We start from the raw sequence: 16,377 nt of genomic DNA on the forward strand, positions 1-16,377 counted from the left end.
AAGCTTAACAAGCAGTTTCCATTAAGTGCAGTACAAGAACAATTCAGTGGAAAAAAAGAGAGACAAAAACTTAAGATCTTTATAATTCAGTGTCCATTATGAGCTTCCATTTAAGCTACATAAAAACTTATGAGCTTTATAATTTCAAGCCTAAAAGTAATGTTTTCGGCCTTTATAGCAACTATGACTTTAGAGTAACACCAAGAATTACTTGGATCAACAATATTCAGTCTACTATTTGAGCCTTTGAGTGAATGGTATGAGAGGAACAAAAGGATCTATGGTAACAAGTTTTTCTTGGAATTAAACTTAAATAAATGAAAATTAACTTACCAAAATATCATTGAAAAGTTTATGCATCTTATGAAAAATAAACAGAGATATGTCTTTTTCCTCCAACGATACAAGATGGTCATTTCTTCTTCCTCCAACGATACAAGATGGTCAGTGACAACAAATGGAGTTTTTTCACACACCAAATGAAGTACAGAGGTCAAAAGCGCATGAATAAAAGAAGAGCCAAAAAGTGAGTTAGAACTTGAGATAAAAGGTGAAGGTACAAAAGGTTAGAAAACCTTATTTTTTAAACAAATGGGTCCAAATTATATTCATAAAAGTTTAACGACATCCATAAGAAAACCCCTATTATAAAAGATGGAAGCAATATTATATGGCAGACTGAAATCAAGTCCCATCGTACAATTTGTAAATTATATATAATTTATAAATGAAGAAAGTATTGAAAACTGAAATATGAATTTAGTTGGCTAACTGCCAGACTTCCGATTTGTGCATGGGTATGTTAACTTTTAAGCTTGAAGAGTGAACTATTACTAATATTGAGCATATTCTCTCATCCCAACAAATGGGAAAAAAGAAATAGCAAAGTTGGACGACTATATGATAGAACTGATTCTTGTTAGTTGTCATTGAGAATTGAAACTTATACATTTTTATTTTGCTTCCTATATTTTTCAATACATGCAGTGAAATTACCACAGGAACAATAATTTCAACGTAAACCTGATACCGTCCATTGTCCAAGCCATGCTATTTTGAATCTGAGGATCGATGAGCTAGAGCTCAGTTCAGCATCCAAAGTCGTATGGTACAAGTCCTTGCAACTCCAGGCCACTCAGCCTGTTGTTTATGTAGCTGCAGTGAAGAAAAGTACAGTTAACTGATCGATCAAGGTCAGTTGGGCTTGTATTATGAGATTCCAGATTGATTGATCATAATACAAGCCCTAGTGCACCTCACTCAGTTCAGCATTAAATCACAAAATACAAGCTCTAGCTCTAGCTCATTGATTGATCATAATACAAGCCCTAGTGCACCATTCAAGGTCAGTTGGGCTTGTATTATGAGATTCCAGTTGGGCTTGTATTATGAGATTCCAGATTGATTCATCTATATGCCCTAGTGCTCACTAGTTAAATATGGCGGTGAGCACTAGTGATTACTCTGATAAAACTCTTAAGGAATTTTGTGATTTAAATGGTATTATTCATGAACTTACTGCACCTTACTCACCACAACAAAATGACATAGCAGAACGAAAAAATAAAACTCTTAAGGAAATGATGAATGTCACATTGTTAAGTTCTGTTCTATTTGATAATATATTGAGGGGAGGGTGAGTCGTGTTGTTTGCGTGTTTTATTCTTAAAAAGGTTCCCCATAGAAAACTAGATAAAATTCCCTACGAACTCTAGAAAGGATACGCACCAAATCTCTTCTACTTGAAGGTCTGAGGATGTTTGGCTAAGGTACCATTTCCTGCTTTGAAGAGATCTACGGTAGGGTTTAAAATCTTTGACTGTATATTTATCGGTTATACTCAAAATGGTGTTGCATATAGGTCTATGTATTTAAATGATAAAACCATAAATGAATCTAGGGATGCGTAATTCTTTCAACATGTTTTTCCTTTAAAGAAACCTTTGTCTGTTCCTTGCCTGTCTAACATTATGCATGATCTTGAAAACCCCACAGTTATTAGTGAAACACCTGAATTTGAAATTCTAAGTCCATCTAATGTAAGATATGAATTAGAACCTAGAAGAAGTAAAAGATAGAGGAAATAAGAAAAGTTTTGGATTGGATTGGATTGGATTTCTTAAGCACCTTTATAGTGGAAAGGCACGATGAAATTGACTGTAATTTTACATGTTCTTATCTAATAGATGAAGATCCTAAAACTTACCAAGAAGTCTTAACCTCTGTAGCGTCAAATATGTGGAAGGAAGCCATTAAGAGTGAACTAGGTTCTCTAACCTTGAATCAAACATGTAAATTAGTAGACCTTCCCAAGGGAAGTAAGCAAATTAAATGTAAGTAGATCTTCCAAAGTAAAACTAGACTAAATGGGTCAATAGAAAGATACAAGGCTAGACTAGTGATAGTTAGAGTATACTAAAAAACAAGGTATTGACTAATTTGATACGTATTCTTCTGTAACTAAGATAACCATAATTAGGACCTTGATTGCACTAGTTGCCATACATAGTTTTCTTATTCACCAAATGGACGTGAAAATTACTTTTCTAAATGGTGATTTTGAAGCAGAAATTTATATGACACAACCAGAAAGGTTCAAAATTCCTGGCCAAGAAGATAATATACGTAAACTTAAAAAATCTCTTTATGGTCTTAAGCAAGCTCCAAAATAATGGTATGAAAAATTTAATGATACTTTGATAAACAATGGATTTAAAATAAATTCCTCAGATACATTGGTTTATTCAAAGTTGTTTGGAGTTAGTTGCATAATAATATGTTATATGTTGATGACATGTTGATCTTTGGAACACACATGAAATTGATAAATGCTACCAAGTTGTTCCCATGTTTATCCTTGTGTCAATCTCACTACGTTGAGAAAATACTAAAGAAATTTGTTTACGTTGATGTTTCTCCAGTAAGAACTCCCTATGATGCTAATAAACGTCTTAATAAGAATAAAGAAGATAGTGTGTCTCAACCTGAATATACAAAGATCATAGGTAGTGTTATGTATTTAATGAACTACACTAGACCTGATATTGCATATGTTGTCAGTAGATTAAGTAGATATAAACATAATCCTGATAGATACTACTGGAATGTTTTACATCATCTGTTGGGATATCTTAAAGGGACAGAAAATTATTGTTTGCACGCTTTAACAAATTTTCTGTCATATTAGAATGATATTGTAATGCAAATTAGATTACAAACAACGATGAGGTTAATTCTACTAGTAGATATGTATTTTTGCTCGGTGGTGGAGCAATATCTTGGAAGTCTACAAAACAGACTTGTATAGCTAGATCCACTATGGAATCTAAGTTTATAGCATTGGAGTTGGCAGGACAAGAGGTTGAGTGGATTAAAAGCCTACTATGAGATGTACCATTATTGTGGGGGGCATCTGTGCCTATGTCCATACACTGTGATTCACTGGCTGCCATAGGTATTGCCTAGAATAGTGTTTATAATGGCAAAAGAAAACATATACGTCTTAAACATTGAGCTTTCAAACAATTGATAAAGGAAGGAATTATTTCCTTAGAGTTTGTTCAGTGTGAGAATAACCTGGTTGATCCTTTAACCAAAGGACCAAAAAGGAAAGTGGTTCTGGATTCCTCAGTGAACATGGGCCTAAAGCCCTTCGGTGATCCGTAGCACTTGATATTAGGTGGTATATTGCGATAGACTTGATGGTCTATAGCCCATTGTGTGGACAGTCTTTAAAGGACTTGATGGATGATACAAAAACCTCTAAGTGGTCCATGATTTATATGGATAATGATGAAGTCTCCATAACTCTTTTTGAGTGGTTTGTTTTGGAAAACTAATGGAGCATATAACGTTATAGTGAAGGTGGGACCGTCTTTTATGAAAGAGTTTAAAGGTCTCTTTCTAGAGCTTTCACTATGACCGGAGGTTCATTTTATGTGCATGGCCATAAAGGCACAAATCTATATTGTAGAAACAAAATCGAAACCCAGGATAAAGTGTGTCGTAAGGGTCTCAACCAATGTTATTGGAAGTTCAAGGTATAATTCACTCTCTCTAACAAGGTTGTTGCCTTACTTCACTACGCATCAATTCAAATATTCGAATATTGATGTCTAAGCTTAATATCTCATCTTTGTTCAGAACAAATTTAGTGAAATCTCATTCTTCTTCTTCTACCTAGTAACTTTGCAGATATAGTCATTTGTGGGTGATTGTTAGAAATGACATGTAGACCTTGGCCCATAAGCAAAGTGGAATTGCATTGTCCCATATTGATAGTTTTGGAAGAGGTAAGTGAGTATAGATACCTAAGAAATGAAAGGGGAATACAAATTATGTTGGTGATGATAGTATAACTTTGTCTATGCCTAATTTCTATCAATTGTATTTATGAAAAAACATCGTTCAAGGCTTTCGATAAGTATATATGAATTTAACTAAAATTTGTTTCCCTTCTCTCCTTTTGTAAATTAACTCTTCTCCTTTTCCTTTATTACTCTTTAACAATTTTGACTAAGCAGTTAACGAATCTTCTTTGCATATATATTACTGGAAGTTGTCTGATCTTGTTTACCACTTAAATAAATAAGCACTTAAATAGATATTAATAATCTTGTTCGCTATTTATTGACCATTTTAAAGAAATATTCTATATGATTGTTGAACTATGAATGATAAGTTGGAGCATCTGAATCAGTCCAGAGGTCTTAGAAACTACTTTTTTTTGGGGGAAAATCGTTGCATTATGCTCGTACTCAATAATTTATCTTACTCACTCAAAAAAGAAATCCTGAGTTCTTTGTCAAATTCCGTAGACAAAAGCTGTTTTTTCTTATTTCAAAAACTTGACTTGGTATTTACAGCATTATTAAAACTTATAGCTGCAAGTTGTCTTTACAAGCTCAAATTAAAAATAAATAAATAAATAAATAAAATTGAATGGTACCTCCAAACATCTCTAAGTCCTTTTCATTGGAGTTAACAAAATTGAACTTAGAGCATTGATGTTACTCTTGGAGTGTTGGTGAAAATGTTCATCCTTTTAACTCCTGAAAAAGGCAACCTTAAAAGCATAACTGTATTGAACGTTTGATTTTTCATTTGTCCGAAAGTGTTATATTACATGATCTTACTTGTTTGTTTGTTAAACTAGGATCCTTCATTGATTAAAGGGACTTCTTTCTTCTTGGAATTAGTTTTCTAATCATTTTTAAGGTTTTAAAGAGGTGAAGTCGGTGTACCTACGCGACAAATCTGGGTTGACTGCCTACCGGGTGTACAGTCTCAGTAAGATTTTCCAACTTGGAACAAATTGACAATGGATTTTCTTCGTTTTGGTTCCTAATTTCTTCTGTGGTGGGATGAGGAAAAAGTCGACTAAATCCAAAATCTTGAATCTCAACCTTCAAGAAGAGTTTCACGAAAAAGGCTTGCAAGCTCGGGTCTCCAGGGTTTGTGATGTTTGAACTTGCGTTATCATCCATGGCCATCCAGAACATATATCCTTACCAATCGGACTTCCAATCTCACAGTTTGACCAACTCTTTCTGGAAACACAAGAGTTTTGATTTGACTAATGTTATTCAGTAGCTTTCCAAAGGTTCGTAATATTATCTCACCCTTCAACACAAAAGTTTTGATTTGACCAAGTCATTAGTTTTGATTCACCGTACCCTTCAACAAAATCTCTCTTCACTTCCATTCTTCACCAAAAATAATCAGCCACCCTATCATTCTTCCCACCAAAAAACATCCATCCATTTCATTTTTACACTACATTTACATCTTGAATACACGATTTTGTTGTTAAAATAATTTAATTTATGTTTTTTATTTGATTTTATTATTTTTTTTGTAAAATTATTTGAATTTAGATAATATTATTTTGATTTGGGTTTGTTATTTGATTTAGTTATATGATATATCATTTGATTTTAGATATGTTATTTTATCCTAGGAAAATTATTTTATTGTATAAAGCTAAGGTTTTGAAAATTCAGAGTACTAAGGTAAGTTGAAACTAATCTTATTGATATGTTTGGATTCGTAGATATTTAATCCTTAATTGTGTGGTAAAATTTCCACAAAACATACGTAAGTTGACAAACTATTGTTAATATTAATATAATAAAAAACTCTTCATTCGAATATTACCGCATATATAACAGTTGAAATTATATTTTTTTTTTCTTTTTTGAATCAAAGATCAAGATGGATAGCTTTAAGAGTAAAATAGAGTGTAAATGAAAAATGTCATTCTTCATCTAATTATATAATTTTATGCCTTCCGAATTTTGTTTCATAAATCAGACATGTAATATTTTTAATTCTTTAATTTCATGTGGTCGAATTTTTTTTCATGATATTACTGCAATATGTTATTAATTAAATACTTTTTAGATTATTTGCACAATGGAATCTGGTCCGATTGATCCTACCCAGCTATATCTGTTATTGTCTCATCGCTCACAATCTATATGGGATACCTCCTCCGCAGTTATTTTGTGTTGTTGGAGGAAAAAGGCAGCATCTCAGCGCACGATCCCCTTTGATCAGCATATTTAAAGACAGCTAGATTTCTAGGGTTTCCTAGATAGCATTCACGCAATTGGATTGACACTTGATTATTGCTTTGGTCGAGCGTTAGGGACCAGAGATCCACACATTTCATATGTCTTGTGGGGAATACACGACCACACTACAAGATGTTGTAGTCCAGTTGGGATTACCAGTGGATGGTGGACCTGTGGTTAGATCATTGAGATATAAATGAAAGGTACTTTGCGAAGATTACTTGGAAATTCTACTGCCTGACATAAAAGGCTTGAGTCTTCCATGGTTGGCTGAATAGTTCACAAAATCGCCACCAGATGCTGATGTTATGAGCGTTCAAAGATATGCTCGTGCGTACATGTTGCAGCTAATTGGAGGCTTTCTGTTTGCTGACAAATTAAACACCCTGGTCCATTATATGTTTCTTCCGCTTTTAATCGATTTCGACCAGGTTGGTACATATGCTTGGGGCACTGCATGCCTCACATGGTTGTATAGGGAATTATGTCAAGCGACCATTAATGTTGCTACAAGTATGGACATACAATAGATTCCCTATTGTGGCACCACAAAGGACACTACAGGCTCCAGTTGGTGGAACTTTGAGTTTCAAGTATTATTTCATGTATATATTATTTTTTAATAAATTTTTCACTATCTATAACTTATTAATAATTTCTTTCACACATTAGATGGAGCAGTGTTCTTCCTGTCACTATGGTTTCAAAATTTAGACCATAAAAATATGTGGAGAAATTTCTAATACACTTAAACATAGAAATTAAAGTTCGTTGTAAATGATCATAATCATCGTAATAATTTTGGTTGGATTAGGATAAAAATAAGGGATTGATTAATTAAGTTTTTAATAATTTAAACCTTTTCAAAAATATAACAAAGCGGCAAAATATTTACATTATATAGAAATTCTGAAAACAAAAAAAGCCCACAAGCCCACCGTGGAAAATACCAAAAATGTACTGTCAACCACGCCGTCAACAACGTGAGCGTAATATATTTGGTACACAATCGTTTAGATTTGGCTACAATTTATTTTTTCAATTCTATCATTTAATTTTGTTACACGATTGTTTTATTTGGTTACGTTTAAATTCGGTTATACGATCGTTTAGATTTGAACCGATTTTTTTTTTCAAAATTTGGTACACGTTTAGATTTGGCTAAACATTTTTTTAATTCTTTTGATACACGATCGTTTTAGATTTGTCTACACAATGATTTATTACTTTTACACGATCGTTTACATTTGGCTACTTCAATTTAAATGATTTTTTTCAATATTCTTTATACACGATCTTTTAGATTTGCTATTTTTTGTACACGGTCGTTTAGATTTGGTTACTGAAATTTAAACGACGTAAAAAAAGAAAAGGAAAAGAAGATTCTTTGTACACCATCTTTTAGATTTTGCTATTTTTGTACATGGATGTTTAGATTTCGTTATCAAAATTTAAACAACGTAAAAAAAAGAGGAGGAAAAGAAGAAAGACATGAAGAAAAAATAGCAGCGGAAAAAAAGAAGAAGGAGGAAGACATGGAAAGAAATCGCAACGAGTAGCAAAAGAAAGTCTGGAAGAGCAAATCTGAAATATTTAAAAAATTCCTAACTTCATGGGCATTGTTACATAGGCGTAAATAGTTTGGTGTTTTGTTACATTTATGAAAATTTCCCTAATTATAATAAGTGAATGATTGATTAGTTAAATAAATGTTGAATTTTTTAAAAATATGGTAGCTTTTTATTAAGAAACTAAAACATAATAATCATTATACGAGTTTGAATATTAAGTTTATTTTAATTATATATTTGATTACTTACGTTTTTTTACAAATTAAACCATAATTTGATGAATTAAGGGATTGATTGATTAATGTTTAATAAGTTAAACCATAATAATCATAATAAGAGCTTGATCAATTAATTAAATGTCTAGGTTTTTAAAAAAAGTGGTAGTTTTTTTCTAAGAAATTAAAATATAATAGTCATAGTAAAGATTTGAATATTAAGTTTTTCTTTAATTACATATTTTGATGAATTACGTTTTTTAAAAATTAATTATTTTTTTAAGGAACGTGTAGACTTCCATAATCTAGTCAATTCCATGTGGGTCAAACTGGTCTATTATGCTGACGTGTATTAATGGAAGTCGTCTACTAGGTACATGACTTCTTGACAATAGTTTGTCAAACCACCCTATTATTATCATTTTTTCTCAAACTACTCTATTAATTTTGTCATTATTTTCAAACAACACTTTTTTTTAAATACTCCCAATAGTTAATCATTAAAATAAAGAAAAAAAATTAGTTTTATTATTTGAAACGCCTTGTGATCTTCAACCAATTATGGACTTCAATATAACCGAGCTTTGTTTCCAATGATTGAACAACCAAGCCAATCTCATAATTAACTCATCATTGCATATTAATTATTTTGGCAGACAAGAAGAATAGCAAAATATGAGGTTTACTTAGGATAAATGACAAATTTTTATTTAAGTTGATAAAATAGCAAAAACTATTGGAAAAAACTTTATGGAACAATGTCTTAAATGACCCTACCCAAGTGAAAAATTAGAATCCTAAATACAATTATTATTTAATAAACCACAAATAGCCTATAATTAAATCAAATTCCCTTCACACGAATGCTAATTTCCCCCAAAACCCAAAAGTTAACACCTATCACCATCAAAGCTCAACATAATTTTTGCAATTGTTTCATATCTTCTCCACATCTTTCAAGCATTCAAACATTCGCATTCAAACATTATCAATCTCTTCACACCTTTCAAACCTTTCAAACACTTATGCATTCAAACGTCGAGGGAAAGAGGGTTATTGAACAACATTCTTGAAACCTTTCGTCCCCTTCAAACCTTCAAGGTCTTCATAGAAAAAATTCTTGAAACCTTTTGTCCTCTTCAAACCTTCAAGGTCTTCACACATTCAGCGCAAATCAAAGGATTTTCTTCTTGTTGACTATCTTCTTCATCAAAACTATTCTAGATTCAGGTGAGTTTCTTGGGAATTCTTTCTTCGCAGTTCTTCTTTATTTTGTTTAAGCTCTGATTCTTAGGAAAATTTATTCTCAACATCATTATACTTCTCAAATGTGGCATTGGACATTAACATTAAGTGGACATTGATCACTGTTATCAAATCACATTCAAGTGATCTTTGGAATTTTGCCAGAAAAATGTAAAGTGTATAATATTTTTTTAATTATAGGTTATATATAAAGATACATTTATGGATATAAATTATTTTTTTGTTTATTTAATTATTCTTTTAAATTACATCAACAACAGTATATCAACAGATATCTCCTTGATTTTAGGAAAAACGACTTAAATTTGTTTTATATATGTAAAATTATATATTATACTTTGTTGCAAAGTTAAAAATGAAAAAAGAGAAGGGCAAAGGAAGAACAAGAACAAGCAATAAATTACGAGCTGCTGGAATCATTGGTTCCAGAAAAACCAATAACAAATGGAGGTTGAATATATGTCAAGTTCTTCCAATGAGGTATTAACGTAATTTTTTTTAAATGCTCATAACTTCTTGTATGAATACTTACAATAGAAATCAGAAGATCCAACGGTCGAGGGATTGGGAAGCAAGCATGGAAGTCCAAACAGTTAAAAAAAAGAAAAGAAAAGAGGGAAACCTCTAAAGGAAGATATTTCTATTAAGAAAAAGTTTAGAAAACTGTTAAACAAAAATAGAATGAGGAGATTGACATTAATGTTTAGAAACTGTTGAACAAAAAAACAGAATATTTAATGTAAAAAATGCAAATAACATAAATATTGGTATTTGAAACTAATGTAAAAAAAATGCAAATCTTCTGACTATTTTTTCAAAAATTATCAAAGTAATATGTATACAGATTCAAATATGTATTTTCTATTAATTTTCCTAAAAATCTATATAACTACCACAAGAATATAATTCTTTACAATAAAAATCAACAAAAAAATATATAGATAATTGTAATTTGCTTTCAAATCAAGTCACCTAATCTAATATTTAAATTCAAATTACTGTTAAAAATATATATTATATATTATTTAATAAATTATTAAAAAAGAGCTTAAAATATAACAAAATCGAAAATCTTGTATATATAATTGTCATTATTTTAAGAGAATGATCTAAAATTCAAATTCTAATTGTTATTATGTATTATTTAATGAATCGTTCAAAATATAAGAAATCTAAAATTCTTATATATATATATATATGACATTATTTTAGGGGGAAGTTGATGCAATATTTTGTCCAACAACAAAATGCAGATCTATTTGAGAAATACACTGGCTTTGTGAAATCTATGATATTTTGCCCCATTTTTATTTGTATCTGTGATATTTTGCCTCATTTTTGTTTGGAGTTATTATGTAGTTATTCAAATATATTGTATTTAGAATATATGAATTATATTATACTAGGGATAGATTCAGGTTTAATATAATTAAAAAAAGTTGTAGACGACGATTTTACTATAATTCTTATTATTTTCGGTTTTTACGATCTTTCAAGTTGTTATTTAAAAATTTGTTATTTTTATTTATTTATTTATTTATTTCGTTTCATGAAAATTAACCTTTTTAATTTAACATAGGAACTTAAATTGAATAAGTAAGTAAAATTATAAGTGAACCATCTCCTAAAAAATTTATTTTACTTGGGAAATGTAAAAAAGAATGGTTATATTCATGATACTACATTTTTGTTATACACGCCAATATTTTTATTTTCATAAATTTGACATAAACATGGGTAGAGATTCAATATTTTTGTAAAAATATCCATATAACATAAATATAAGTAGTAAAATACCACTAATGTATATATAATTAATTGATGTACATGTTTAACTTGATTAAATATCACAAAATGTTTATTTACTCATTGAAATTTATTTTTTAATCTTTTTAAACAAAATTTCAAAAAATATCTTTTGAAATAGTTATTTTCATAAAAATTTTCTTAATATTAAAGACTCAATATTTTCATTCGGGACTGCAAATTTGAAAGGTTGAATTAACTTAAAATTGTTAATCAACGACTTGTGCTTGAATCGTGTAGAAAATATTGAAAAATTGGTGAAAAATAGGAGAATAGCTTTCGTCCTTTTCAATAAAACATTTGTAATCATACAAGTACAACTTTGGAAAGGCTACGAGAGTATTTTCCTAATTATCGAACTCGAATTAAATAGAGCAAAAAGAAGACGATAACTAAATATAAATCTCTTAAAATAGAAGTCATCTGCACCATTCTTATAAACAATTGCTCTTGCACAAAAAAGGTTGTAGTGCTCCATCATCTAAAGCATAAGTAGGATTTTAATTCTGATAAATGCATAGTTATCGCGACTATGTTCATGAGCATACGATGAATACATTGTTGAGATCCATACTCCTCAAAGCATACGTTTCTTTCCATTAACTGTATTTTGTTGATCAGTTGCATTTGACCTGATTCAGAAAATATATATTCCAACATACAACAAACAACGATTGAAAAGAACCAACCAAAGTTGCTCTTGTGGCCTTGAAGGCAGATTTGAATTCCAGAAAGAAGAGATTCATCATATTTAAATCTGAAATCCAATAATAATGCAAATTAAGATCAATCATTTAAATTTACTTAGCTGTGGTATTTATAAACTATTACAATAAATAATAATGTATTCTCACTATGCAACATTAGGATAAAAGGTCAACTTTTTATTACAATTCAGCACGTGTACATATAGATCCCATCCATCGCCACTCGACTTCGAAATGCAAGAACAAATTCTAGCAAGGATTTGGTTTGAACTAAGAACTTAGTATGAAAGCATTAAGAGAAAAAAAAAATTACACCCTAGGAAGATGTTCTTTAAAGACTAGATCTTCCCATTATGTCTCTAGATGCTTTCATATTTACTATAAATGTGGCCGTGCCATCATTACCTAGAGGCAATCAGTATCAACTGATTCTTGCCAATTATGTCAACAATTAAGCTGCAACTTCGATCCACGCCCATCCATGGTAGAGTTTAAGGCACTCCATAATCACCTTGACCTCTAAATAGAAACTCGCAAGTGTAGCAAACTCATCACCATCACTGGAAAAATGTTCACCAAGCCATTTTGCAGCAACTTCCCAAATGAAGAGAAACTAGCTTTGAAAGTAGCTGCTTGCTTGCGAGACCTCGAGACAACTTAGTTGCCAGTCCTAGTGAGGATCAAGCGAAATGGTGCCAAAATAATCTCTAAAAATCAAGTCGTCAAGTGTTATGAATCCTCATCCACTACCAGTAATCCTTGCATGAACAAAACCCCTGCTCAAAGTGATGAAACCGATGCCGATCTCTCACCACAATTTTCCGACAGAAAGCCTTGGAGATTAATTTTGCAGCAGTGTGACAGTCATTACATATCCTCAAGTTTTTCATTATCCTGATTGGTGTTGGTGGACTAATATTAATAAGACCAAATGCAATGGCTAGCTTCTCACTATGTCTAAACAGAGTACTTTCCTTCTCTTCTTCATCAACATCAAGCAAAACCTCATTTGTGTCTGGTGTATAACCTTCTAACTTCAATTTCATAGCCATTTCAACCAACATATCCTCAATTGCATCCATGTTGGGGTGAGTTTTATCACCAGCTAGGAATTCATGAATAACTCCATTTGCTTCAATCATGCTACAACCAGGAATCTTCAAAACCCTATGTTTTGTCATCATGCCCCTAATCTCAAGAACATCATCCCATTTTCCTTTTGAAGCATATATGTTCGATAACAACACATGGAAACCATCATGGTCAGGCTGAAGCTCAATCAGCTTCCTCCCAACCCTTTTTCCCATTTCACTATCACCGTGTTTCTTACAAGCCCCAAGTAAGGCACCCCAAGTAGCAACATCTGGTGTCATAGGCATACGGTTGAGAAGTTCCTCTGCTTCTTGAAGCTTACCTGCACGTCCTAGAAGATCAACCATGCACCCATAGTGTTTAACATTCGGCTGTATCTTATGATCGTGAATCATTGAATGAAAATGATGCTGCCCTTCATCTACTAAACCCATGTGACGACAAGCACCAAGTACTCCCACGAATGTTATCTCATTAGGTGTTACATGACACTTTTTCATATTAGAAAACATATCAAGCGAGCTTTCCACTAACCCATTCATTGCCAACCCAAGAATTAGAGCATTCCAAGTTGAAACCCCTTTCTCAATCATCCCATAGAAAACCTCCAAGGCAGTTTCAACACATCCACACTTCATATACATGTCTATGAGGGTTGTACCTAGAATGACATTAATGGTTAGACCGTTCTTTTTTATATATGCATGGACCCACTTCCCTTGCTCTAGGGCAGCCAAGCGAGCGCATGCAGATATCACACTTACTAATGTCGCTTCGTCTGGTTTGAAGCCACTCATTTGCATTTCCTGGAAAAGTGCAAGAGACTCATCAAAAAGGTCATGCTGTGCATAACCTGATATCATAGAACTCCAAGACACAACGTCCTTCTCGGGCATGGAATCAAAAATGGCTTTCGCATTATCAACTAAACTGCATTTCAAATACCCCGATATCATAGAATTCCAAGATATCAAGTCTAACAAATAGGCTTCATCAAACAGTTTACGTGCCACCACTATATCCCCACATTTCGAGTACATATAAATCAAAGCATTTTGAAGGTTTATGTAAGATTCAGTTCCAACTTTCAAAGATAAGCTGTGAATCAATTTCCCCATATTAACAATCAGTAAGTCTGCACAAGCAGAAAGAGCACTCACCGCTACAACTTCATCCACCATTACTCCAATTTTATGCATTCCTACAAATGTTCTTATAGCCTCCTCAAACATCTCGTTCTGCTGAAAGCAAGCAATTAATGCACTCCATGTAACCATATCTTTCTCTAGCATTGCATCAAACAACTTACAGGCTTCAACCACTAGTCCTTTGATGCCAAACAAAACAATCATAGAATTCGAAGCAATTATGCTCCTCTCTGGCATTTGATGATATATATGCTTAGCCTCCTCTACATTACCTATTTGAACATACCCAGCCAAAATTGAATTCCATGACACAGAATCCAAAATGGAATTTTCATCAAACACCCGGCGAGCATCAGTCATATTTGAGCAAACAGAAAAACAATTAATCAAAGTATTTCGAACATAAACATCTGAATCAAAACCCAACTTCAAAACATGATTATGCACCTGTTTTGCTTCCCATTCCGACCGACGGATGGAACAAGCCTGAATCAGAAGTGGGTAGGTGTAATTATCAGCACCCAAATAGTTGGAAAGCATGGATTTGTAAAGAGTGAAAGCAAAATGAGGGGAGTTTGTTTGAATATAAGCTCTAATCATCATATTCCACATGAAGCAATTGGTGTTCTCAATGAAGTTGAAAATTCGGCGGGTGTAATCGATGTGAATGAAGGGAAAATGTGTTGAGAATTTGATTAATCTGCTTGCAGCATAAGTTTCTCTTATGAAGCCCGTTAGAAGCATCTGAGAGAGAATTTGGTTGAATTGATTGATATGTTGACATTTGTTCAAATGAAACTCCAAAATTGAAAGATCAATGGTGGGTTTGAAGGTGGGTTTATGAATGAGAGATGATATACGTGCATAAGAAAGGTGGTTGGATTTCAAAAAATTCACATATCTCTTACCTTCACAAACCCACCGCTGGATTTGCCTCCAAACCATAGAAAGCGGCTGATTATTAATAAGAACATTCTTCAGCGAGGGAAGGGGGAGCGAAGAGGGAGATTAATCGGGGCATTTTGATGAACGAAGGGTTTAGGGTTGAGGGTGAGGGGTTTGGAGGAGGCTATGATTGCGTTCGCCATGGCTGCGCGGAGATGGAGGTTTTGGAGGCTTGAGTGGGATGACAATGGGGAATAAAGTATGCAAAGCTACACACCGAGATTCATAAAAACAAAATCCAAATAAAATATTCGGAGCTATGGAATGCACACAGAGAAAGTAAAGGGAGGAGTACCTTGAAACAAAGTAGGCTAAAGAGACGGAGACAGAGGAGAAGTACGGCAAGAGATAATCCTTATCCAATGGAATCTAAACGTCGACAACGAACGAGCAAGAAATTGACGAGTGGAACCAAACAACCTTAGAGACAGACAACGGAGACAGAGAGACGACCATAGACGAAGATGCGTTCAGGGATTGAGATACAAATCGGAGACAGGAAACTAACCGAAAGAAGAACAACTTTTATGACCCCCAACTCCTTTGAACTTATTCATCCGTGACCTTTTTCCACCTGAAACGTTCATAATATTGAATGGAAAGACATCTTTGTCTTTGATATACACCTATAGGAGAGGATATATGTTTTTACCAACTATTTTTCTTTTGAATATGACATTCATTGTCTAAATAAATAATTCGGGTTCACCACAATTAGTCTTGAAAATCATTTAATAAAAGTTGAGAGATTGTTTAATAAAAATTGAGAGGTCGTTACAATTTTTATCAAGAAGTGATCTTCCCATTTTTATGGTACGATGCTCTCCTCACTTTTATTAAGAAGTGATCTTCCAATTTTTTTTAAACCATTTCTCAACTTTTATTAACCTATTTTTCAATTTGTATTAATCATGACTGCAATTTTGAAAGAAAAATACTCTTCAAAACTTACTTTCTCTTTGTTTTTTATAATCTTGTTCTATACTAAAGACAAAAATGTAGTGAACATAGATGAAAGAATCGACTGGAACTAATTTAATGTTTGGTTACAG

General features: G+C 32.5%; 1 protein-coding gene across 6 annotated transcripts; it reads right to left on the reverse strand.

Annotated features, from left to right (window-relative positions):
* Positions 1-12,204: 12,204 nt before the first annotated feature.
* On the reverse strand, positions 12,205-15,952 carry LOC103496856 (pentatricopeptide repeat-containing protein At1g08070, chloroplastic-like). Of its 6 annotated transcripts, XM_051085512.1 has the most exons (3): positions 15,289-15,950; positions 14,828-14,866; positions 12,205-14,652 (listed from the first exon to the last, which is right to left on the reverse strand). In XM_051085512.1, exons 1-3 carry the CDS (start codon positions 15,323-15,325, stop codon positions 12,887-12,889), a joined length of 1,842 nt encoding a protein of 613 aa, XP_050941469.1. In that variant the 5' UTR covers positions 15,326-15,950; the 3' UTR covers positions 12,205-12,886. The 6 variants fall into 6 exon arrangements, with proteins under 6 accessions (XP_050941469.1, XP_050941464.1, XP_050941466.1 ...); XM_051085507.1 differs by having other exon boundaries at positions 12,205-15,124; positions 15,289-15,952; XM_051085509.1 differs by having other exon boundaries at positions 12,205-14,038; positions 14,393-15,952.
* Between the last annotated feature and the right edge of the window lie 425 nt (positions 15,953-16,377).

Source organism: Cucumis melo, chromosome 6 (assembly GCF_025177605.1).
Source record: "Cucumis melo cultivar AY chromosome 6, USDA_Cmelo_AY_1.0, whole genome shotgun sequence".
NCBI lineage: Eukaryota > Viridiplantae > Streptophyta > Magnoliopsida > Cucurbitales > Cucurbitaceae > Cucumis > Cucumis melo.

Bases quoted from the DNA above. Each gene is read 5' to 3' on its own strand.
- LOC103496856 (XM_051085507.1), bottom strand. From the start codon at position 15,354: ATGTTCTTATTAATAATCAGCCGCTTTCTATGGTTTGGAGGCAAATCC. The intron at 15,125-15,288 runs GTAAGAGATATG...ATTCTCTCTCAG, and splicing joins CCAGCGGTGGGTTTGTGAAG to ATGCTTCTAACGGGCTTCAT.